The 26,649-nt window shown below is 43.5% G+C and overlaps 1 protein-coding gene across 6 annotated transcripts in view; it reads right to left on the bottom strand.

Annotated features, from left to right (window-relative positions):
* Window positions 1–4,210: 4,210 nt before the first annotated feature.
* Window positions 4,211–26,649, bottom strand: part of BDNF (brain derived neurotrophic factor) — a 40,197-nt gene continuing 17,758 nt past the window's right edge. For 3 of the 6 annotated variants that reach the window (XM_012573739.5, XM_012573737.5, XM_072929369.1), the window contains exon 2: window positions 4,211–8,153. In XM_012573739.5, coding sequence (XP_012429193.1) covers window positions 7,392–8,153 — 762 coding nt within the window. In that variant the 3' untranslated portion in view covers window positions 4,211–7,391. 6 annotated transcript variants of the gene reach the window in all.

The following is a 26,649-nucleotide window of genomic DNA, read 5'->3' on the forward strand; positions in this document are numbered from 1 at the left end:
GGTCCCTAGGCTTGCCAGGCTCACTGAAATAAAACACCTGATTCAAGGCCATGATGCATACAGCCATAGGAAGATTGTTATCTTTCTGGGAAACTAACAGCAATGCATGTTTAAGGGAACACACAAACTAATGCTTTTCTTCCATTAGCCTCTTCCAAGCCCTTGCCCTATTTTCCCTTGGGAAAACAAAGCTGCTGTTTGGCAGGTCAGGTGATGAATTTCTGTTTCACTAGACAGCTTGTTTGCAGCAAGACTTCTGAAAACAGGGACATGGCTTGCTCCTCCTGCAGCGCTGAGCTGAGACTGCCACTGGCAGTGCTGGAGCACAGGTCACTACCCTGTGTCCTGTCCCGCAGTGAGCCAAGAAGGAAATGTTTGATACCTTCCACTGCCCGGCAGGGCAGGGCAGGCAGTTCTGCTCCCCTCTCCTGCCACGAGAGCTCCTCAGCAGAGACCTGTGCAGCTCAGCAGAATGCACAGCCAGGTGGGATGGGCATGCCTGAACTCATATCCCCTGAAAGGGAGAGCTGAGCGAGCCACACCAGCACAGCCAGGCAGCAAGGAGGGGCAGCTGACAGGAAAAGAGGCGTAAGGCAATATGGCTGTTTTGAATAGTTCAGCTGCAGCTGGGTGAGGGTTCCTCTGGACCCTTCAGAATTGACCAGCCAGACAGTAGCTTGTCCAAGACTAATTTACTCAAACCCAAGGGAATAATGGTCAGAACCTGTAAAAAGCTGGGAGGTGATTTGACCTGAGGTGACACAGCCACATGTCCCCCTGCTGCAGCCCAGCCCTGGCAATCACCTGTTAGCAGAGATCTGCACATCCCTTTGGCTCTACCCTCAGGAACAGTAGCTCCCACAAGGCAAAAAAAAAGGTATTAATTTACAAGGGGATGTAGTGACTAAAAAAAAAAAAAAAAAAAGTTGTGTTGCTGAGGCTGTTCTTGTCCACCAGGTGGCCTGCATCATACAGGGGCACCAAGGACAGACATTTTGCTTAGCCCAAGAATAAAGCAAACCAGAGGGACTAATAAAAAAAAAAAAAAGCTGCACAGTTTGAGTTTCTTGTAGCTAAACAGGACTTTAGGTATGCATTTGTGGCTGAATGCCTAGGTAGGGATGTTCAACCTGCTACCAACAAGGGAAGCAGCAATACATCACCTGCACTTTGCTCTCAACAAAGCTATGAGATTTGTTCTTTTTATATTTCTCAAAGTTTTTTTGGGTACATCCTTCCATTCAGTTTTACAGCTGTTCCAATCAGAGCATACATCTGGAAGAGAAAGGGTCTCATTGGACTGTTTCATGGCAGTAAACTGGCAGCACTATTTTTGTATCAGAAATATAGTCACACATATTTTATATTGCCTTGAAATAACAGATTCCCAAGGTTGGAGTCCAAATATAGTGGAACTTCTATGAGGGACCATGTTGGGATTAGAGAAAAAATTATTCTCCTAGCAGAGCAGTCTTTAAAGGTCAGGGAAAACTATAAGTGGAAACCTTCTCAAGATAATTAAAATCCCTCAGTGTAGATGACAATTGAAGGAATATTTAGTCCACCAGGTACCTGCACCCCTGTTTAGAGTGTGAGCAGTTTTAAAGGCTGTTATAATTAACATAACATAAGAGGAGCAGGCAGCTTGGTTTACACACATGAACTGCACTTTGAACTGTGTAGGCTTAAGCTACACCAGATTTTTTTACTAAAGGGGAGGAAGGGACAGGATAAAGGATTCTTCTAGCAAAGGGAAATATTTTCAGAGTGCAGACTCATGAGATGCTGTTTCTGGAAGTGCAAAACTCTGCACTCCCAGCAGGACATATCCTTTCTTGTAAGCCATCCCTTTGCTGGCAGAGGCAGGAGAGGGGATTTAGGCAAGAAGCCTCACAGCTGCGTGCCAAATCCTCCTCCTCCTCCCTGTGGTCCCTGCGTGAGCACACTGCCAGTTGTTGCTCAGATGAGCTCAGCGGGGTCTGCAGTGAGGCAGGGGAGGACTCTGGGCTGCAGGGAAGCCCCTGTTCCTTCCAGGCACTGGCAATCCTGGGAACTGCCTCTCTTTGCTCCCTCTGCACATTGTTCCTACAGAGCAAGGACCTGCAGCAGCAGTGGGGTGGCTGCAGTCCTGGATGGGGTCAGCACCACAGCCTGACCAACAGAGGCACGCCAGCAGCAGCAGGAGTGATTTTACAGCCAGATAAATACGTGTACACATGCGGTACTTCAGTGTGGAGGATGGGGCAGGTCACAGACAGGTCCTAGAGACTGCACAGCAAAGCAAAAACCAGCAGCTCTGTGCCATTTGGCTCAGTAGAGACAAAGAGCAGTTTACCTCCAAGTGCTTTATGCCACTGTCTAACAGGATTTAAAAGACTTGAAAGACTTACCAAAAGCATTTCAAATTCCACAGGTGAACCCAGATCTGGTGTGGAAAAGCAGGATTACTTGTGCTATCTCCAGTCCATCTCCCATAGGCATCAAAATAAATCTATCACCCTAAATTCTCTGATTTACAGCAACACCACAGTCTCTGAGTACTCAAAATGGTAGCAAGATGTTTTAAAAAACCAAACTCTAAGTATAAAAAAAGTTCAGGGAAAAAAAAAAATCTCCTCTTCCAAAACACTGCCTACAGACACTTACTGACTTTACAACTCCAATTCCTTCATAAGGTCAGACATCAGTGCTCTTTATATTTACTCAAAGCAAGTGCATCAATTACTTTTTCATTTTAATTGACCTGCCAGAAGGTGTCTCCTCAATGAGGACTTAATTAGGGGAAGGAGCTTGTGGATGCCATGTATTAGATCCACCTGGGACAAACTGAAATAAACTTTGTCCACCTCTCATTACACTTCAGGGTAGCCTTCACTTCTCTTCAAAAATCTTTTACTGCTTTCTATTATTTTTTTTTTTGCTGAGTAATTTTAAATTCTAGCTATGGATTTTTTTTCTCCAAGTGAGAAAAGCCATGGGAATACCTTTGTTTTCCCCTCCAGAGCTAGGACTCAGTAGAGTGGCTGGCTGGCTGGCTGGCTGGCACCTGTGTCTTCCTCAGCAGCACAAAGATGTATTTTGAGTGTGTGCATTCCATTCCCTAGGCATCATTCCCTCGTCATATCATCAACATACATTTAATGAGCTGAAGAAACTTCTCTGAGCTGCCTCAGGAAGGAGGCAGGGTCCAAGCAGAAGCAGGGGCAGGCACAGGCACGTGATGTGGGCTCATCCACATCTCAAGTGTTTCAGTATCCATCACGGCTTCTGTTAGCTCATGTGAAGATGACAATAAAAAAGCAATGTGCATGCAGGTGTGTTTAACAGAAGTGACAATCTGCAGAAGCATAATTTCCTCAGTTTTTTGTGAAATATTGCTGGTACTGGGCTCCTGAAAAATCTGCAGCAATAGGTTTTTTGGCAAGAGTCTGGGTTTGTTCTCCCCCCCGCCCCCCTCCTTAAGTTATATGAAAGTTTTCTACTCATGATGAGGATTTATTCATTATTAAAGGTCTATGGGATAACTAAATATACAGGCTTGGCAGTAGTAGTAACTGAGAATATTGTTTTAGAAATGCTAATAAGATGTTAAATACAAGGAATTCCACCCCTAGTACTCTGTGGGGTCACAAATCAGTGCAGGAGATATAAATTTAAAATCAGGTACATTTTAAAATAACCATTTAAAAATCAGATACATGACAGGTACTATTATGTCTCACTTATCCCTTAGTTACTACGGGTAGAAACTCCCACCCCCTTATGCTTTTTATTTTATACTTGAGTAAAACCATATATATGTCATTCATGGGCTTTTAGTTCGTGAGGACTTTTGTGCTAGAATGAAATGGAAATACATCATTCTGCAAATATCCCCAGCTTTCATGAGAAGGAAATTTTTGCTCTCCCTCCCCTCACAATGCTAACTGTCCAGCTATGAAACAGGGGGCTACCTGCCCTCCGAGTGAGATTTTATTGCTAGAATAGAGTAAAAATTGTTTTAAAACAAAGAACACACATATTTATAGTAAAACTCAAGTTTGTTTTACAATTAGAGAAAAGTCACATGGTCCCCCAAAAACCCCCATTTTATATATATATATATGTATTTCGAAAATATATTTAAAAACATAAAAAACTCTAGTTAAACATATATTATGTTAATCAGTACACTTAAATATAGCTTAATTATATTTACAATATGACGCAGTTGCTTTTAAATTTTAATGCCAATTTCAGTATTTTCTCAAAAAAACATAAAATTATATAAATATACAATAAATATTTATGTTACACAAGATGAATAATAGAAAACAAGGCCACAGACATGAACTTACAGTTGCAAGAGTCCTTTAACACAACACTAGGCCTGCTGACATGCATGGAATACTTCTGTCACCAACAGACCACAGCAAGAGTTTAATGAAGTTTAATTAAGAGTTTAATGAAGTGATGTGAAGGAAAACCAACCCTCCCTTCTCTGTCTCTGTGTTAACTAAAACTGCCCAGCCTGTGAGCATGGACATGTAAGGTCAGGCATGGCAGAGTCATGGGGCTGCAGGTTAATTGCCAATATCAATAATATCAGTTATTGATCAGTTACTGAGCACAGAGCTGGCATGTTCTGGGGAATATGGCTCTGGTGTAGGTGCCAGACACAGCTCTCTGGGCTCCGAGCTCCACCCCTCAGTGCCCCCAGCTACATGGGCTGTCCTTCACCCCTCTGAACCTACCATCCCACTGCCCTCATTCTGTGACACCTGCACCACCCTCACTGTGCCAGCTGAGGATGTGTAAGTAAAGGATATAGCCACAGTTAACCTTGTTAAGTAAGGAGCTTTATTTGTAGCATGGTTTGTGCTTTAACACTTCTCTTTTGGAAATTTCTTTGAACTGGTTGTTATTTGATTCCTGTATATTAATTTGACTACTGTCAGGTCCTGACTACCTTTTCTCTTCCAGTCTAGATGAGTGATTTGTTTGTTATTCACACATCAGCATCATCCTTTCCTTCAAAGCAACCAGCCCTTGTTTTGAGAAGCCAACATTACAGCACTTCTCTGCTGCAGATGAGGAGTACTGCTGAGAACAGCTCCTGAGTCACCCTGGGTTTACTGAATGCAAATTACATCACACACACAGGTGGGACCCCAGGGGAATGAAATGGTCAGGTGGAAGATGTACATGCCCATGATAAAAATGATCTTTAAGGTCCCTTCCAACACAAAACCTTCTTTGAGTCTATTATTTAATTTGCATGAAGAGTATTGTAGATGAAGTTTTGAGAATTTCAATAAGGTTTTGGGTTGGTTTTGGTTTTCTTTTTTCTGTGTGGGAATCCCCATCATCAATTGATGGGAAAGGCTGAAGTTTGAAGCTCAGGTGGGTCACACAACCCTCTCTTCTCACTCACAGTCTGGTGTGCACATGGCCACTGGCACTTTACAGGCAGTTATCCTCAGGAGGGGCTGCCCTTCTACCCAAAACAGAAGAAATCACTGAGGTGAAAGTGTCTGTTAGCTGCCAGCACGGGTTTCTACCAGTGATGACATAAAATCAGTGATAAATATGCTCTTCAAAGAGCATTACTGGAGCCAACATATTTCAGTAAGCTTTGCCCAGTCAAAGTTTTAATGAACACAGATTCTACAGCATTCAGAAGCAGATTATATTTTGCAGCATTCTCCTACTTGTTCAGCTATTTTTTAATCTCCAGGAATTACAAATATAGCCTGAGCCTCCAGTCAGCTTACTAACAAGCTATTTCAGTTCTTAGCCCACTATGGCCACTGTGCTGTGCACAGCTCTCAGCCTCACAATCTCTCTTTTTAGCAATACTTCTGTCAGGACAGGGGGATCACAGAGCTCAGAGCCTAAGCAAGCTAAGCCAACTCCTCCAATACTTGCTCCTCACTTACTTCCAGAGTGGCTTTTTAGTGCCAGTGTTAGTTTCATAAGGTAAGTCTGCTGGCAGAGGTGGAGCCACAGGAACACAATGCCAATTGCTCTCTGCTGGAAGCAGCTCCTCTCTGTCCCATTCTCAAGCGGTTTCCAGGGCTTCTTCAGGCACAGATGCCCCAGAGTTTGCTCTGCAGGCCTGGGGCTGCTGCTGTGCTCTGGAGGGAAGGGCATCCACGCACATGGCCAGCTCTTGCTAACATAACGCACAGACCACATTCAGTAATGACTGCAACTGGGACAGCCTCAGTCAACCCAAATCTCTGTTACTTGTTCCCAAACTGGCTGAGCTATAAAGCCCCACACAATCAGCCTCATTTCAGATCCACCATCCTCTTTTCTAGACCCTTTTTCTAGTGACACTCTCACCGTGCTTCATCAAGACATTTGATCCAAACATGGTCTTTTATTATATGAAAATAATTGCTCTGAACTCTATAGAATATTCTCTATATGACAAGCTCCAGTTCTATGGTAAATGAAATACTTAAAGATCACAACCAATGTCCCTCAAGAGTGAGAAAAGGGGGGAAAAAAATTCTCAAATACAAGCAAACATGGTATAAGCAAATGCATGTCTCAAAAGACAGAAAATTGAAAAAGAAAAAAAAAAAACAACCCCAACAACAACAAACCACCCCCCCCAACAACCAAAAAAGCATGTTGCCATACAGTTAAATAAGCGTTGTCTTTAAGCCTGAAGTTCAACAATGTGAAGTGGAACATCACCATTCTTTTTCAGTTGCCTCTTTTTATTATTTTTTGTCAGTAGTCGGACTGCTATTGCAAACACCTTCACAACATACAAAAACCAAATTTTTTTCTAATCCAGAATAATGTAATGATTTTTTGTTTTTCAATCTGATGGGAGTTCAAAAGTAAAAGAGAAACAGTAAAACTATGACAACAGCACCTTGACATTGTTTTAATTTCAACGCTATCAGAAGTTAGAAGCAGTAAACATATATACTAACAGACTAAAGATACTTACTGTCTAAAATGTAAACAGAATGTTTTGGTTCAATTTATTTTTCTGAAAGAGGACAGTTTATCATTAATTCACAATTGAAGCAGCATGCAATTTCATTCTTTTTTTTTTTTAATTTTATATTTTCAATTCTTGGCAACGGCGACAAACCACAATGTTATGGAGGAATGTAATGCAGACTTTTTTGTTCGCTTGATTTTCTTTTTTTTTTTCCTCTTTTTTTTTTTTTTTTTTTTTTTGTTAGTTTAAACTTGTGCGCAAATGACTATTGTTCCCCTTCAGGTCATTGATATGTTCAATAAATAGATTGTGTAACCACTGTACTGTATAAACTTCAGTCATACATGCAGTCCATAAAATTATTTTTTACCGAATAATTTACCCTGTTATGTATATATACAAATAGATAATTTTGTCTCAATATAATCTATACAACACAAATCCACTATCTTCCCCTTTTAATGGTCAATGTACATACACAAGAAGTGTCTATCCTTATGAAGCGCCAGCCAACTCTCTTTTTGTTATCCATGGTGAGAGCTCTCACGTAAGACTGGGTAGTTCGGCACTGCGAGTTCCAGTGCCTCTTGTCTATGCCCCTGCAGCCCTCCTTTGTGTACCCCTTGGGGTTGCATTTGGTCTCGTAGAAGTATTGCTTCAGCTGGCCTTTGGGTACTGGAACTTTCTCCAGGACGGTGACGGTGGCCCCGGACATGTCCACTGCAGTCTTTTTCTCTGCTGCTGTCACCCACTCGCTCGTGCTGTCACACACGCTCAGTTCCCCACGGCGAGCCGGGTCGGAGTGGCGCCGGACCCGCATGGACATGTTTGCAGCATCCAGGTAGTTTTTGTACTCCTCGAGCAGGAAGAGCAGTGGGGGTTCCAAAGGCACTTGACTGCTTAGCATGACTCGGGATGTGTACAAGTCTGCATCCTTGTTTCCCTCACTGGGCTGGATGTCCTGCTCCTCGTCTAGAAGCTCCTCTATGACATGTTCAAAAGTGTCTGCCAACGATGTCAGTCCCCTTGAACTGGCACTGGGCCCATTTATGCTCTCAATAGTCCCGTGGGTCCGAAGACCTGGGTAAGCCAAGCTGCCTTGTCCTCTTAGACTGGCTTCTTTCATTGGGGCAGCTTTCATGCAAGTGAAGTATGAGATAACCATAGTAAAGAAAAGGATGGTCATCACTCTTCTCACTTGGTGGAACTGTAAAAACCAAGAAAAATAAATTAACGTACAAGGTTTGGAGTAATAAAAATTCACCCAAGTTGTCACAAGACTGCGCATTTTCTACAGAGATGTTCTGCATGCAGTTGCAACTCATTATCAGTGATAAAGTATACTCTTGTAAAAGAGTGTTCTTTTAATTTAGAGTTTCAGAAAAAGCATAGGCTGCAACACAGGGAACACTGATCCCAGCAGCTCAGTTCTTACATACTAAAATCTCTGTAGCAAGTATTAGATTAGGTACTATGCAGACTCCTTATTTATTGACCAATTACACTATTTCCAAGTAACAGCAAAAGCAGAACTGCTATTTAGCAATAAAAAATTTCAGCAATAAAAGGCAGCTTCACAGCTGTGAAAGGCAAGATTTCCATTTCAAGTGCAAATGTAAATACTTGATTTTGAGGATCTCTCTATGACAGAAAATAGTTCATCATTCTGCCCACAAAACAAAAAAAAAACAAAAAAACCCCAAAAAAACCCCCAAAACAAAACAAAAAAAAAAAACCCAAACAACTGAGCAGCACGAGGATAAACTCCATTTGTGTTTTGAAAGCAATGTTCAAAACACAGGAAGAAGCCATACAGTTCTGAGGTCTCAGCAGGTCAGTCTCTCATCTGAACCTAGAAGGTATAGACATATAAATACAGAACAAGAAAATGGCCTGGAACATGACAAGTACAGTAGAGTTGAGCTGGACAGATGCTTGCACCACATGAACAGCACGGAAAGGACATGCTGGAACGCAGAGCTGGGAAGAGCTACACTGAAGGGACAGTAGCAGAACCACTGCTCTGTGCTTCTCCAGGGTCCCACACCACCTGTTCTCAGGTGGGCAAATCAGGCCATCATGAAAACCAGCAGCACCAGCCCTACTGCCATGCTGAAACACAGCAGTTTGCCTGTTTCTCTCACATTCTGCCCCAAAATCTGGCACACGTCACGGGTTTATGTGTATGCTCATCTCTGTCCTCACTGAGAGAGGAGGGGTAGCACCAGAGAGGAGTTCTGGTAAGGAAATTCCTCACCAGGCTTGGAATCAGCACAGCTCACTCCTGTCAGGACTCCCAATGTGCGGAACTCCCATGAACTCCTTCCCAAGGGCTTTGCTAAGGCTCCTCAGGTAGAAATTGCTTCCTCCTCAAATGCAGAGCAGGTACTTTAAGTCCTGTTACAAGAAGTGCCCCCAAATCCTGCAGTGACAGAGAGCTATGCCTTCTGTCTGATCCCGAGCACTACTACAACATCTATCACATCCAGTTGTTATTTTTTTCTTTCCGATCCCTCTTCTCAGCAGTTCTGTTTGCTAGAAAGCAATGGCATTGTTCACATTTTTGAAAAAGCAGCTAATGCATGTTTCAGAGCTTTTGAAGTTCATTTGGAAGTACCTCATACTTGGCAACACTCACTGGAGTAAATCCTATTTCTGTTTGCCAACAGGGTGCTGTGTAAAAAGACTTACTTTATCTCCAGCAAATATACTGTGGGAAATGTGTACTCTTATGACTTAACATGGAAAGGCAATTTATCATAAAAAATACAAATAAAAAGAAATGTGCACTAGAAAGGCAATGCCCAAAATGTAGCCCTTAAAGTACTTAATGAAGGCAGGGTGGGAAGTGTTCAGGTTTATGTCCATGCCCCCTCATCTCCAGACCCCCACTAAACAAGATTTGGTCAAGAATCCTTTCTAACCCAGCACAACTCTTCCTTTATCCCTCCACCCCTCTTCCTGTTTAATAGTGTTGCCGTGGCATAGATTTATTAAGATTAAACAAACCTGACATCTGTGACTCATAAGAACATAGTGTTTGCTCTAACCATGCAGAACATTCATATTTTGCAGTTTTTTTCATGTTGGGATTTTTAAAACACTCTTCAGGGAGTGTCAGATTTCATCCTCAAAGGGGAGGAAAAGAGGCATTACAGAGGTGATTTAAAAAGAAAGAAAAAGATTGCTACTCTACCAAATGAGACATGAGACAACTCTCCATGTCTTGAAATGGGTAGCTCAGCTAACATACAAATGCAGAGCCAGTGGAACAAAAAAATAATATTTATACACTCTCTCTTCAGATAATTGTTTAATATAAAACCCAAAATGAAAAGAACCCCAAACAATCACATCACACTTTGTGACCACCAGAGCAATGAACAGAAAACAGATCTTCTGGCTGCTAACCAAGTTCCTGTTACTTTTATGGAAGCAGTGCCCAGCGGTCCCAGCCAGTTCCTGACCCTGTGGGACAGAGTCTCTCTGAGCACGCAGGGCACAAGAGAGAGGGCACAAAGGGCACCAACCAAGCACAGAGCAGGGAGAAGTTTGCACCCAGCAGGGAAGCACACCAGCTGAAGCTGACCAGCGCTTTTTGAGTCAGATAGGTAAACAAAGGAGAGAAGAACCCCTGGACCAGGGCACATGTCCCCACTGTCACTGGGTTGTTCACCTTGCATGGGGTGCAAACAGAGCAGCAGCTGTGCGCCTTCACTCACAAGAAGTTGCAAGAAACTGTGTACAACTTAACTCTGAAAACCAACCATTTTTAGACAAGCATTACCCACATAACATACTGATGATACTGCTTAAAAACCAACCCTCTTCCTCCCATTTCAAACTGTACAACAGAATGTCAAAATAAGCTTTAGCAGTGCCGATACAAGGAATATTGCCAGCAAGAAACCACAGATCAAACATCTACTACTCTGCAAGTGAGCCCCAGACTAAGCTGAACTCCAGAAGCAGGATGTGAAAACATTCTTCTCTCTATCTTGACAGCAACTTGAGCACTATACATAGTCCTTATCTTCGGCAGCAAAACTATATCAAGTGATTTAATACGAGCTTCATTTTAGAGACCACAGCAATTTGTATTAGCAGTTTCTAAAAATCAACTAGTTTAACATGCTGTAGCAGAATAAGATCTCTCGCTTTACCTTTCAGCTACTCTTGAACTGAAACACAAATGCATGTGTGTTGGTTTTACCTGGTTTGATTTTTTGATGAGGAGGGAATAAACCAGCCACAGAAGTGATTTTTTTAATATCTTTTAAGTTTTGAGCCTATTTTGCCCTTAAAGCATTTTTTCCCAATCCCTACCTCAACTCATGAGCCCCTTTGGCTTTTCTTTCCCCCAGAGGCTATGCTCAACTATAGCAGAGGAGAATGGGTGAAGAGTTTTTTCATGGGTGCCAGCATTTAGCCAGCATCAAACCACAACAGCATGGTTCATCTCTTTCTTAATGAGGGAGGACTAATATCCCAATGTAGCACCAATAGGGTTGCTGGAAACACTTTGAATGGCAGCTTCCAGTCTTTTTCCTCTCTGTTCTCCAACCACCAAACCTTCATTGTATTGCAAAGATTAAAGATACTGCTTGTCCTGTTACATTAAGTGTCTTGTGAACCCCAGACATTAACATATTGTGTACATCATTCTGATTATGAGCCAGTCAGTGTGCCAACCTGCGCGGAAGGGGAACTGGGCTGTGAATATGGGAGAAAACTATTTTCCTGTTTTCCCAACCTGCTACTACTGAGCAAGGTATTGATCCTTTCTGTGCTGGCCATATCCACTACTGAGAGCCTTGCATGGAGATGCCCCAACATTTCTGTGTACATCCATGCCTGAGGCTACGCTGGTAGACCAAGCCACTATTTTTCATGGAGGCTCACCAGTGCTGACTTTTTCTTAACTGGAGCAGCCTGGCTGATAGTACATGTTCTGAGGGCATCAATATTTCTGAATGCCAGACAAACAGTGCAGCCATGACTACTTGTAGTAAGATGTGCACCCAGAAACAAACAATTAAAAAAAAAAAAAAAAAAAAGAAATCACTGACATTACAACATCAGCCTGTAGTCCTACAATACACTCATTCTCCCTCCCTTCTCAGGTGTAGGAGGTTCAGGTCTCTACTCCACACCTTCTAGGAACAACAAGTAAAGGCTGCAACCCTTCCCTTCTGCAGTCCTGTTCAGCCACATCTCTGGGCATAAAAGATTGCAGACCTCTCTAGAAGAAGAAGCCTTATTCCAATTGTTCCATTCAGTGTACACCCACTAACGTGCACAACATAGATACACATCAGCCTCCCTGAGAGCAAGCCTTAAACTGCTCCCTCATGACATGAGGTGTGTCTACCAGAAATCACATTAGAGACCAGCTTTGTGAACACTGTCCATTCTCAGGGCCACAAGAATGTCCTCTCTGCTTTCATGCAGCACAGTGAGGCCATGGCAATGAAAAGAGGTCACCCACTGGACTGGATCTCAGGAAAAAGTGACCTACTTCATACTCCAATAAAGTCCAACAATTACAGCTAGAGTCAGGACATGGAATTGTGGCAGGCATCTCCATAATGGGAAGCAGGCTCATTAAATGAAGGTCATGTCAATTATCTACAGCTACTTTACATACGCAGTCAATTACCTTGCTGTACTATTTATTTCAGTACTTGTATTTAATGAAGATTCACCAGTCAATTACTTTATTTAATTATTTTTACTTCTTTTAAGCAGAAATCCAGTAGCTTAACAGGTTACATTTCCAGCAGAGAGACCTAAGGAATAGTTGTGAACATGTACTTGCTTTCCTGCATCCCGATATGTGCCATGTGAGCTGAAATAACTTTCAGTAGTGAATTGATTCATGCTTTAATCTCCAGAAAGGAGTGCGTGAAGGAAGATAAAATTAGCAGCAAGTGACATTCGTTTTGTGCCTTGCCATTTTCTAAGATCTTTACACAAAAGTTCAATTTACTAAATCCTAATGAATGCCACAGGCATGAGTTTCTGCTTTATGCATCATTACCAGAGTGTGTGAACAGATATCAAAATGGGATGCATGTCAGCACATGATTTGCAAAGACTAAATGTACTGAGAACAAATAGTATTAACCTTTACCACATGCATAAATGGATGTCTGACACACTCTACTTATCCTTGAGGCTATTTATGCAGCAAACTATATAATTACATTTTAATTACTGCAAATAAAGCACCCACCCCCAATAAATATACATGCACACCTATATCCAATTTGTAGTCTTTTAAGTTGGTGCTTCTCATCAGGAAGAATAAACCTATTTTGTTTTTATTCTCATGTTGTTTTCCCTGAGGTACTGACATCTACTTAGTCTTAATGCCAGAGATAGCAGAGCCTATGAAATATTTTGAAGCCCAAGATAAACAGCAAGCAAATGTACAAGTAGTGTTAACTTTACCTACAACTTTTAGCATGAGAAATTTGCTTTTATCTTATGTTGGTAAATATCATCTGTGGTACAGCTTCTGAGAGCAAAGAAACCCAAGCAATGTCTATACTGGCTCTGGAAAAGCGTGTGTCTATCTAAAGGAATACAAGACATTTTTTGTGGACTTCCAAGGTTTTATTGGACTCTCTCCTCAGTACATACAGAAATCACAGCTTCTGACAACCAGAGGCGAGAAAGAATCCAAAGAAAATAATGGCAAAATAATAATGCCATGACATCACGGTCCTGATCTTTCACAGAGCTGTGAATAAGAGTTTCCTACAGACTTTGCTCGTACCTTTCTAGACACTCAGACAGACTTCAAACACTCACTGAGTGAGAATTCAGCTGCTTTAATGAGTGCAGAGCAGATTCACTGCAAACATGCTTCTTTATATTTAAATTGGCTAAGTGCAGGACTACAAGGTGTCCCCAGCAGGATCTCTGTTGGACACATCTCAGACCCACTTTGCCTATACCAGTAAACAGGAAGAATGAGTTTTGAAGTATGTATGTGAAGGAACAGCAAATCAGATTCACAGGTGGTATAAAATATTTTCAGAGAGACAACATCTTTAGAAGAGATGTGCACTTTTTTTATGCTGCGATAATGGGAACTGATTATTGAACCAGTGACACACTTACTGCCTTTGCAGCTGTTCACACAGCACAGCACACCACACTTGGGGCATTCAAACCACAGAAGTTGTGATTCCAGCTGTACTCAAAGAAACTCAGCTCCCAGAGGAGCCCGTGTGTGTGCCACCGCTCATATCAAACACCATATGCCTCACCACAACATTTTTTGCCAAAATTTCATGTTGAAATCTCGAGGTGTTCAGTGAATGTCCTCCACAAATAAAAGCACTACCAACAGGTTTATTTCTGCTTTTTAGAGTATCATGGGCAGAGTAACATGCTGCACTTCTATGACTATGTCACAAATACTGTATTAGTGGGAATGATACTTCTAAGCCCAAAACTTGTGCATTAGCAAATTCCAATTTCAAAACTTACTTCAGAAAACTGCATTTATCCCTTTAGAGTATACATCAAGGTATGGCCATGCCATTACTGTGGTCATTCAGAAGTAACATTAAATCAATCTCTGGGAAAGGAAGGTTCACCTATAGATAAGGGCACATACTCCCCACCATGAAAACAATCCATTAAGTAATTACTCCATGCCAAGATACAATCTGGTTCCTCCATGGGGGCAGATAATGACAGTTCTCTGAAATAATTTGCTTCAATAGCCACTAGAGCTTTATAAAATGCTAATTCAACCTGTAAACAAAAGAACATTAAGGCAGAACCTCAGACCTTTGATCAACATCTGTAGGTTGTCTTCTGTTTCACTAGGGTTCTTTGATATGAATCATCACAGGACTAAGCTAATCTGCCAAGCATACGCATGAAGCTCACACAAAAGTCAAGGACAATTGGCACCCAGAAGCAGGAACAGAACAGATCACATTGTGCAATCTAGCACGAATTGGATCCCCTGAACAGCGACATGTGCCCAGCAACCCTGGCACAACCCAGGAGTTCCTGCACCAGTTGAGGTTGGATCTCACAGAGTGCCTGCAAACTATTGAACAGCATGTAAAGCATCCCACACGTCCATCAGTTCTGCTGCAAGTGGCAGCTTCCTAGGACCTACAGAACATTATGCACACAACAGGAACATAAGTGAAGATTTGCCAAGGAAAAGAAATGGTTAAAAAGAATGATGATCAGATGGAGCACTTAGCAGTGCTTTGGGCAGGCAGTGCTTTCACTAGGGGGAGGAGAGGAGAGCAAGGGCTATTCCTGCTTGTTGCAAGACTCTTAGCTTTGCTGAGACCCTTACTGTGCGTGGCACTGCTCTAAGACAATTCCTCATTTTTAGCCATAGCCAGTACTTGAAATGCAGCTGTACATTGTGATGTACATGAACCAGAAACCAGAACTGTTTGTTGCAAGAGCCCTGACAGGTATTAACAGTACTCCTGCATTTGCTAGTGGTGTTTCAGTCATCTTTTGGCCATCTGTCCTTGTGTGTGGATTTTTCTTGACACATGCTCAGTCCAGCTGTCAGCACAGCATTTCCATGCAAATAATTTCCGTACACAGGGCAAGGAATAAAAGCTTACTCTGAGGTACCACAGCACTTCCTGGGAGTATTCAAGTCCAAAGTTACACGGGAGCAGAAGCAGAAATCTGTAGGTTTGCAAAGTCACATCAATCAACGTTAACAGAATAACAAGGACTTGTATAATGATATAAGGATATGCTTATTGGGAATCCACTTCACTGGGCAGCCAGCCCTGCCTGTGTCTGGCTGTGACAACAGCTTTATCTTTGTAGATAACACTACTGGAATAGTATGTCAGTATGTTAACATAACTGAATTGAAAACACTTTGGCAAGAAGTGCTCTTTCACCAATGATATTTTCCAATGACAATACAGCTTCCCACAGATTCCAAAGCATTATAGTTTTCAGCTTTTTTTTTTTTTTTCCCACCTTCTAAGTGGTTTCATGTTGAAACAAGACTTTTGCACTTGCTATGGCTGGTACTCTATCCCTAATCAGCCAGACTCAATAGAGGGATACACAGGGTCATGCTCTATAACCAGCATGCCAGCACCTGAGAGTGACCCAAAAAAGCTCCTCTCCTTCTCTATCCTTAGGCACACACCAGTGTATAGGCTTATGGACTTAGAACACTTTAACCCTTTCATTTCACAAGCGCCACAGAGTGAAAGGGTTTGGAATCCCTAGAAGGAGCGAGGAGGGTACAAATCTGGCAAAGATGCAAGGGTTTGAAAACAAGCTTCATTAGTTGTACTGCTCAAGGTACAAATATTTAATGGAACATAATAGGAAAAAAAAGCCCCTGCAGTCTTACAGGAAAAATTAATTTATCCAACTCCTGCATTTTCCCAGCTGTATAACAGTGTAATTTCTTTCACCAAGGGGTGTTACACTGTGATTTCTGTGAATTACATGGACACTGGGACCTTCCAATTAAAAATAAAGCTACATGGCTCCTGACTTTTCATACTTGCCACTAGATATAACAGACTGTAGCATCATGGAGAATTATATCCACAAAAATTATTGAAGCTTCAGTTGACCTAATTCTGGTGGACACAATCCCTTGCCTGGTATAAATCCACAGTGTTCCATTCATACATTTATATCGGTTGCAAAGGTGGCCATTATTTATGTGGTCAGAAAATCAGACGGGGTCACAACCTAAACTATAGCTAATAGCTGTATCAGAACAAAAAGTGGCAGGTTTCAGCAAAGCAACTTCCTCAGGGACTCCTGAGGGATCCACACACATTTGGTAATACAGTTTAAACAGAAAGGAAAAAAACCTTTCTAGGTGTGCGGGCTAGCTCTTCTCTTCCCTCACTGATACAAGCACATAAATAGCCTGGACATGTCTTTAAAGAGAAGTATGCAAAATCCAGCCCAACACCACCTAATCTTCTTCACTTGGGTGTCTCATTTCATGCACAGCCCCCCACTGAAGAAAGTGGCTTTGCTGCCAGCAAAGCACTGTTCTCACTGTAAGAGCCCTTAAGCTCCAAAGGGTAGGTTTGTATATGAGATTTCAGTCTTTAAATAAACACGTCTCTTGAAAAACTTCAATACCTGTCCCTTCATGTAAGCAGATCCCACTGTGCTGCAGGGAAGGACAGCTTCTCTTCTAACAGCTGGGGGTGGGGGAGGAAAGAGAAAATTGAAGCAAGAAACACTAAATTACACAATTAGTCTTGGAAACAGCTAAGTATTCTCCCTCTCCCAAACATCTCCACAACATAATGGAATAGCTACAGAAGTCACCATCCTATTCAAAAGCAAAAATGTCACACCAGAGATAATTAGTAGTTATAGAGAGGAAAAGAGGTTGCAAAAGCTAAGAAATCTGACACTTAAGCTGTTGTGACTCCCAGTTGTACAACACTTTTTGGAGAACATGCTATCAAAGCCTCCAAAGTGCTTTGCAAACACGGAAGCTCAACATACTTAGGTGAGAAGGAACTGCATCAGAAACTGTGTTTTTCCTCTGGGTAGCCTAAAGCCCACAAGTATTTTAAACATTTTACCCCAGCAAGTCACTGCTGAACCAAAGAACAGGGGAGTTCTTGCTCAAAACCCCTCAGTTCAGCCACTTCACAAAGCTGCCTTTACCATGTGTACCACAGGCATATTTTGCTAATCTCTCCATGGCAATTTAGATGTCTAACACAGAAAGATGCTGATTAAAACCTTAGGGGTATTACTTGGAATGCATGTGCTAGCTGACTTACATCTGTGTCATTATTAGTTCCTGACTGTAGGTTAACTATAGGGCATGTTGTCAGGAGCCTAAGGTGGGGTGGCAGAAACTCCTGCTATTGCCATATGGCTTTTTGTTTCTTCTTGCATTTTTCAGCTTTTAGCCTCATGCTTCCAATTTGTGGACTCAACCACTAACAAAGAGCAACAAAGAAAACAAAACTAGCGTTAAAATACAAATATTTTTCACCATTAAAACCTCTAAGTTTGATTTGAAATACAACCCAATTTCCTATCTCATCCAGACCAGAGACTGCTTTTACCTGCAGGAAACTTGTTATGAAATTTGGGAAAGACCTACTCCCATAAAGAAATACCATTGCACAAGCAAGTATTTACCAGCCCTACAAACACAAATCAGGCAGCTTTGCAAGTACCAAGGGTCATCCTTAATTTAGATAAAATGGAGAACAGCAAGGTTATGCCTACTTGTAATGTGGGTAGCAGCACCATCACCATTAAAGCAATAAAAGGAAAAAAGATGATTGAGTTCCAGTCATCCTTATTCCCAATGCACATCCACAGATCCAGCTTTATGTTAAAATACCAATGGCTCAATACTGTCCTTAAAAAAACTACAGGTCGTTTGACGTACACCTGATCATGACAAATTATAAGATATGCAGAATATCAGCAGTTCCCCTGCAGCCATTTTCTAGTGAGCACAATTTGAGTACTAAAAGGTCTGGTGGTGCTTTGCAACTGAAGACTTGCTCCAGTGTTTAATTTAAAGTAGACATGGATGTTATTTATTGTGTTTTCTAGGACTCCCTGCATACCTGTCCTTCCATTAGCTAAAGGCAGGAAAAATGATTTATAGTATTTCCAAGCAAAAGAGTCTGTAAATTTTGTAACAGTTACAGGAATCAGAGCAGGTTAAAAAATATACAACCATTTCCTTGTTGGACAAAATTAATTAAGAACCAGGTGATATGACTTCATGCTTGAAGTTTATGGACTTCAAGATGCTGCCTAGAGGTTGCCTACAGGTCTAGACTCCTTTGGAAGCTTAGACTTCCAATTAACTTATTCTTAAACATCATTTTAATGGAGGCAAGTGGAATTCACTCACTTATTCTTTTGCAACAACCTTGTTCATTGGTGACATTGCTCCTACTTTTGCAGTTGCAATGGCAAAAAAGTTTTACACAGGGGACAGCAGAAATTCATCATTAGTGCAAAATCAAAAGAGACAAAGGACTTAAATGAGTCTTTCAAGGAAGGCAGCTTCATTCCTTGTTTTAAATTCAGGTACCAATCATTAGCCTTTAAGGGGAAAACTCATTTCCAGACACCCCTTGCTAGTCAAAAAATCTGTATATCTGTGGAAGATGTAAAGAAGCATCTGCTTCTTCTCTTTACACCTTTTCATTGGCATCAATTTGCCAATGCCACACCAGTAAATACTCTGCTGCTGTAAGAACATGTGAAGCAGCCTTCTTTGCCTCCCATAAAACAAAAACAATCCTTCACCAGTCTACAAGACATAAGCTGACAACAACAACAAAAAAATCATGACATTGACATAAACGGTATTGTTTATATCTGGAAAAGCAAAAATGCAGAACTTCAGATGTGTTTATTTCTAGTTTTGGTTCAACCCATTATAAAGATAAAGGGTGGTCATGATGTTCAGAAGGACATTCATAGCTCACCACAGTTTCCTGGCACAGGTTCCGGTTAAATCACTCTTGCCAGCTTGAACTTGTTATTGAATTTGCTTCCTCCTCACACTGGCTCTCTCAGTACAAATTCTATCAAATAGCATTTATCTCTCAGCATTTACAGCTGAGTCAAACTGGATAATCAACTCAGAAGGAATGTAAATAGCAAGAGAAGAGCCAAATCTTAATGGAGGCAGCCAGCAGGCAGAATTACCTAGAAGTACTTCAAAAACAAGTCCTGTCACTCACTCATCCCAACAGTATCCATACACTTCTGTGTTGGAAATACAGTGGAGCCACAACCAACACCAAAGAAGGCTTCAAGCATCTGCTCTTTATTGTTCCTCAGTACAACCTTTTATCCTCTTGATCTTACATGCATTCCATCTGAATGTCCTCTCTACCCTTTGGCGACTGCTCAGCACACCTGGGCACTCCATGGCTCGTTACCTTCAGCACTGCTCACCTGTCCTGCGCAGCTGCATCCACTGGGGATCCACCACAGCCCCACTCCCAACCACCACAAACTGTGTGCCCACAACGCTTCTGTGGTACAGTGACAGCTGTGACTTAGGGGACAGATTGGCTTTACTAATCCAGCCTTTCAATAAAGTTTAGATTTCATTTCTTTTCTTCTCAGTGTATCATGTACTGAACACTCTACAAGAGCACCATGGCCAGTGTAAAGATGGATAAACTAAACCATATGGATGCTAGATGCTGCACCAAGCTTGAAAAGTGAATTGCATAACAGACTAAGGAATCCAGATATCAGAACCTTTAATTTCTTGATCTAGAGTAAACAGCATTTCTCTAGGAGCAGTGTTTTTAAAACCCCCCAGTGTTTAGATCACATTAGATAAAGCACAATATGCACTAGAATTGGAACAAGATTAGGCTTCACTCACTTTTAAAACATATATACTACAGGATTCTGGGTTGAGTCTTTTGCATGCTGAATTAATAAAGAGCATATAACAGCATTTTGCTCAAGGTTTTGCCTAGTTCAATTTTTTTCCCAGATTCTTCCTGCATTTATGCAAAGCCTGCTTGTAACTCAGTGCACGTCCCAGAAAGGTTGAAGCTGATGTGGAACTCCAGTGAGCCGAGAAGAGTTTTTGAAACTCTAGTTTGGTATTACAACTCATGCACCCTGATATGGTATAAACAGTTTGCAGTTGCCTCCCGACTTGTGGCAAATATTCCTGCATCACAGTTTCTCAGTTTCCCACAGGAAAATTCTGTTCCCTCAGAAGTTGTGGATTAAGCTCTTATCCCAGTCCCACTGACAGACTTCAAATATCTTAAGAAATTTAAAAAACCATTGCCTCGAAAGTTATACAGTACATGCAATTAACCAGTGGGTCGCATTTTCGAGGCTCTGTGAGATGATATTATCATCTCCACGTTTACTTGTGTTGATTTGCTTATTCCAGCGGGCATTTGATAGCTGAGAGCTAGCAGTTGTTATAAAAGCCTCAAAACATACTGTGTCTCTAAGAGTCACACAGAAAAAACTGAACATGAGATTTTAAGTTCAGGGGGTAAAAAAGGCTCATTCCTCTGTAATCAGGAAACAGTGTAAGTAGGAAACACTGCTCTTCTCTCAAATGCAGAGGAAAAAACTGCTGTAGCAGCTCAATGTGCAAAACTAAAAAACAAGGAGCAAATACTAGTGTTTTCCATATTCTTAGATTTGAGGTAGTAACAAATAACTACATATTGAACTTAACTTTGATACTTAGTTTTAAAACTGAGAAAATTCTGAATCTAGTGAAATCAATCTAAAGGCTCCTGAGTTTGGGGAAATCAGAATTTTTTTCTAATCCAGCAAATAAATACTGAAGGACAGTCCCAACAAGTAGACTTCAAAGATGGGATAGGTAATAAACCAACATTCAAGCAAACTCAAATCCTTAAGGGACTAATTCTACATTGCATATTATTGGTGTAGGCTTTACAAAGGCTATGGAGCCTCAGCAGCAGCTGCACCAAACCCTTACAAATTTGACTTGCAAATACTTCTTTAGGTGCAGTCCAAATTAAATCAGCAAATGATTTACTGAAAGTGAAGCTTCTTTGCTTACCTACTCAAGCCACACAAGGAAGACTGTATAAAACCTAATTACCCGCATCACTAGAACAAGATTCACAGGTAATCATCAATTACAGGGCTAGAAAAAGTCTGCACTCAGACACTAAATCTCTACTGTGGAGTAAGGACTGGGATTAACTAATTTTCAAGGTGCCTGCTCCCTTGCCAGAGACAGCCCGAGCACCCTATGTGGTTCGTGCATCTCTAGGTGGCAGCAGCTGCTCAGATTTTGAGTTACTGTGAGATGCTTATCTCAAATTTAGCAACCAGTATCCTTCCATCCTCCTAGAACTGCCTTTCCTAAAGTGAAATGTGACCCCCTCCCCCATTTCTTCATAATTTGTAGCAGTCTGTAGCTGAATCACAAGGATTTCTGCATTTTCCTAACCAAGTACACAAGAAAAGAAATGAACTGCCAAAGGATTGAGGTAATTTATAGCGTAAAGCATTGAGAGCTTCTAGTCGATCAAAGGACTCAGAGAAACAAATATAAGAACAATCATGCCTTCTGTTCTCTACAAATGCCACGGCCAGAAATAACTGTCCTAATTAACTGGTTTCAGAAAATGACTTCTCTGAAAAATACAATATTCTTACCATGGAAAGTATACAACTGCTACAGCCTTATGGCAGCTGTCAGCAGGGCATGAAAAGTCACTAAACGAAGTTTCCGTTTGCTTCCTCTGGTTGTGCATGGTACTCACCTTTAGACAACTTAAATTATGCTGCAAGGGGACATTCCGCTACCACTGGTATCAGTGTTACCAAGAATTACAATCACATCAGGTCAGTACCACCCCAGCCAGCCTCTGTTCACTGGTTATAAAGGGCAGATATTGTACCTGAGATGAGGCTGGCTTTTTTTTGTTTTGGTAAGACTGTTGCCTGGTCAGTCATGTCCAGGGCATCTCCAGTATTTCAGACAGTTTCATGTTCACTGTTGCTGTTGGTGTAGCAGTTGAACTCCACCAGTCTACAGCTGCCTGACAGTGAGGTCCTGAACGCTGGAAAGGAGGAAAGGCTGAGCCTACAGATCACCTATACTTTACACATAAGACTGTTTGCCCTGTTCCACATGGACAACTCCTGCAAACAGTGTTCCGCTCTGGACTGCTCAGCACCTGGAATTGGTAACACGCAAGTTTAAGGTACCATGGCAGAGTTGCCTGTTTGCACTGCACAGCAAAATCTGTTATTTATTGTTTGCATTACAAGAGCCTAGGTGAGTTCTTGTTGAGTACCAGAAAGAGCAGAGAGGCAAGTCTATCTCTGCCTCAAAGAGCCTGCAGCCAAAGATAAGACTGGCTAACAGATGGATAAGGAAACAAAATAAGATTTGTGAGCTGGCAGACAGGGGCACAGCCTACCAGCCCCATCCCAACTCATGTACCAGGCAGTTCACTCAGTGCACGCCCGTGCTGCTTCCTAATGGCGTAACACAGCTGGTACAGAACCTTCCCTGCTGGAACTGAAGACAATAGGTTATTGGCTAACAGTTCACTTCAGCAACACACAAAAACAGCTTAGCTTCAGTGCCTTTAAAAGCTTCCTTTTACAGAGTGTTTACAACTAAGGATTACCAAGAATGCCAGGGTATGAACTGATCTAAGAAATGATTGAGAGTTTCTCAATTAAGCAGCATTTCAGCCATTTAGGAGAAACCAAGTGTTCACAACATATACTTAAAAACAGGTCAAGACAGGTTAGTAATTAACCTATTAAAAGCACATATCCTTCTCCAGTGGAGCCTCCAACAATTCACACAATGCCTGATTGGAGATTTCTAGTGTAGGCACAGGGCACATTCTTAGAAGGACTTTTCAGCCTTTTATACAAACCAGGAAGGCAGGTATGAGAAATACATTTTTTTTTTTTTTTTTTTTTTTTTTTTTTAGTAGGACTAAACTCATTGCACAAGTCATTCAGTAGAGTGGCTTGTTTCTCCTCCTCATGCACTGCTCAACCCGTAGAAGGGTTGAGAGGGTCTCCTACGTTCGAGCTTCTTGTGACCTGCTTTTACACGTGCACTCCCCGAGAGAATTATTATCTGAGCAAAATGTGCAGCTTCTGTGTTTTCCTTACAGCAACAGCAGAGTAAGAGTTGCACAAATGCTTCAGCTACTGCAAGGACTTTTTAAGTGCAGCCACTTTCAGCTCAGCACTATCATGTATACAAAGCTTTTAAGCAAAAGCATATAACCTTATTTTCCCCCTATATTTTTTTCACATATTAATGAGCCTTTAAAAACCTTTGCATCTGTGCACTACATTTTGTAGTATTCCAGCATATTGCAGTACTTTCCAAGCACTACTGTTACAACATAATGCCTTGCTGCTTAACAGCTTGAAGTTACACTTTTTTTCAGTTTAGTCTTCCTCTGTCCAAGATAAAAGTCCTTTCCCATCTTCCTCCACCATTATATCTGGATTATTCAGATAAAATGTTCTTCATCTTTCTGACCTGGTTTACCCTGATTTCACAGCCACATAACAACAAGATCTATTCTGCAGCTCCGGAAAGCAGAGAGCTCTTGCAACATGAACAGAAGGCACAATGCTTACAAATGGGTTTTCCCAGACAAGGTTCAGTGAAGCTGAACATTAGTGGTAGTACTACAGCAGAAAATAGATATTTTAGAGTTTAAACAGAGGCGCTGCTTTGCTGAGACCCAGGTGAGGGACGGCACTCATTCCTGCAGAACATCACTGTCTGTCTTCTCCCTTCCCCGGCTCTGTTTACACAGCTAGTGCCCTGGAACTCTGCACACAGGAAACCGCAGCATCCCCCAGCAGCTGCTACCTCCTCTCACACGCCAAACTACAGGATTCACAGATTGCCTGACGCCAAGAGCATCCCCTGTGCTGACGTCCTTCCATACCCACACCAACTCTGGACCATCGCTGGGCTGGAGTTTTCACCTGAGGGCGTGCTTGCAGACAACAATCAGCTTTGTAAGCAGAGTCTACGATTTACACACACTCACTACCCAACACAAAAGAGCAGGCAATATGATGATCTGCTAACTCGGGACAGCCATTCACGTGTAAACAGAGCAAAGTCTTCACTTTTGTGACTAAAAGCCATTAAAACTTGGTGCTGTGAAAGTTCCTCCTACCCACAAGCAGGCGGCTCATTATCCAACCCTTTGCTCAGATCTATAGACGGAAATTCATTTTATCTGTTTAGCAGCATGAATTAAAGATTACAGAAATACTGGCTGAAGAAAAATGTATTGCCAGGATAGATTCTTTGCATTCATTAGAACTGTGTTACTAGAAACATAAATAAGTGATGACTATTGATCTTGCATAACCTCAGAGGAGCAAACTACAACAAACTGAGAGGAAAAGGACATATCTTAACTGGAATGAACAAACCAAGACACCAAGCAAAAACAATTCTTAAAAACAACCAAGCAAAGCAAGTGTGGCCCACAGCTGTGACACCTCATGCTTTTAATCTTAGAGGGGGAAAGCTGTGGGACAGCACAAGGTTTCCAAAGTATTAATTAAACCTCTGCCGAAGAAATTTACCATTTAACCCAGGTTTTTTTTTCCCGCAGGCGTGTTTGACCCCCGACAGGAATCCACAGCCGGCGGGTCGAGACCGGTCGCTGCTCCCTCCCAAGCACCGACAGACACCTCCGGCCGCTCCTTGCGCCGCCCTGCCTTGCCCTCGCTGCCCCGCGGGCTCCCCGCTCCCGCTGCCACGGGACGGGCAGAGCGGAAGGGCACCGGATCCCGGAGACGGTGCCGGGCATGCTTCACATTCCAGCGACGGTCCAGCTTCGACAAGTGCATCGCAAGGAGGGTGCATCGCGCCCCTCCCTGACGGCGCCCGGCCCTTCCCGCCGCCCGCCCCGCCGCTGCCGCCACCGCTGCTCTGTCACGGCCCTACCGCTCTCCCGTCAGGGCCGGGCCCCGTCGCCGCGGCCACGCAGGAGGGAGGAGGCCGGGCCACCGCCCCACCGCGCGCCCGCCGCCAGGGGGCGCGCCCCGCCGTCCGAGGGGCCCCGCCGCGCCCCGCGCCAGGCGGCCGCCGCCGTCGGGGAAGCGTCGCCGGGCCCCGCGCTCCGCTGCCCCCCGCGCCGCCGGCAGCGCGCTCCTGCTCCCGCCGGCCGCGACAAAAGCCCCGCCGGGCACCGGCCGCGCCGACAGGTGCGGGAACAAAGGGGCGCGGGGTGCGCCAGCCCTCGCCCGCCCTTACCGCTCCCCGACGCCTCTCGCCGGCCGGCGCTCTCCTGGCTCCGCAGCCGCCCGCACCCCCTGTCCCCGGCCCCTTAAGTTTCCTGGCAGGGCGCCACGTACCTTGTCGTCCACACAAAGCCTGTCCGGGTTCCCTCCGGGAAGTCACATCCTCTCTCGGGCGCCCAGTCCCACCGACCGCCTCCCGCCGCCTCGACAACACAGGCGGCGTCTCAAGTGTCTCATCAAAGCTTTATGAGGGGCGGGAGGGCAGCGCAGCCGGATCTCTCACTCCCGCCGCTCAGCCGGAGCCTCCCGGCCCAGCCCCGCCGCTTTCTCCTCGCCGAGCGGCTTCGCCCCCGGCCGGCGGCTGCGGCGGCCGTAGGCACCGCGCTGCCCCGCTCGGAGTCTCCGCACCGCCTCCCGGCCCCGCCACCGCCCCCGCCCCGCCCGCCCGGCCCCGCTCGGCTCCCCTCCGCTCCCCCGGCGCTTCCCGAGCGGGGAGCGGGGCAGGGGGGTGTCGGTCTGCCCGCGGCGGGATATTGGTTTACTCCGCCGGGTATTAAGCAAGCCCAATCCATTTAAATATCGCTCCCACGCTGACCTCTCCGTAGTTCGTCTATTAAGAATGCAATCAAGATAATAACAGGCATTGCTTATTAATGAGCGCCCCAGGTAACGTTACACCGCTGACTTTCTGCAGGCGCCCAGCAGGAGCTCAGTCCCAGCGGTCCTGAGGCGGCTTTGCCTAGCCCGGGACCGGGACCGAGACCGAGACCGAGACCGAGACCGAGACCGACAGCGGGGCCGCCCGTCGCATCATCGCCCGCCGGCGGAGACAGGGGCGACCGCGGAGCCCGGCGATCTCAGGCGGAACGCCCGGCTCGGTTCTGCCCGGCCGCCCGCGGGGTGCATCCTGTACCCCCTGACAAAAATCTGTT

Source organism: Taeniopygia guttata, chromosome 5 (genome assembly GCF_048771995.1).
Source record: "Taeniopygia guttata chromosome 5, bTaeGut7.mat, whole genome shotgun sequence".
Taxonomy (NCBI): domain Eukaryota; kingdom Metazoa; phylum Chordata; class Aves; order Passeriformes; family Estrildidae; genus Taeniopygia; species Taeniopygia guttata.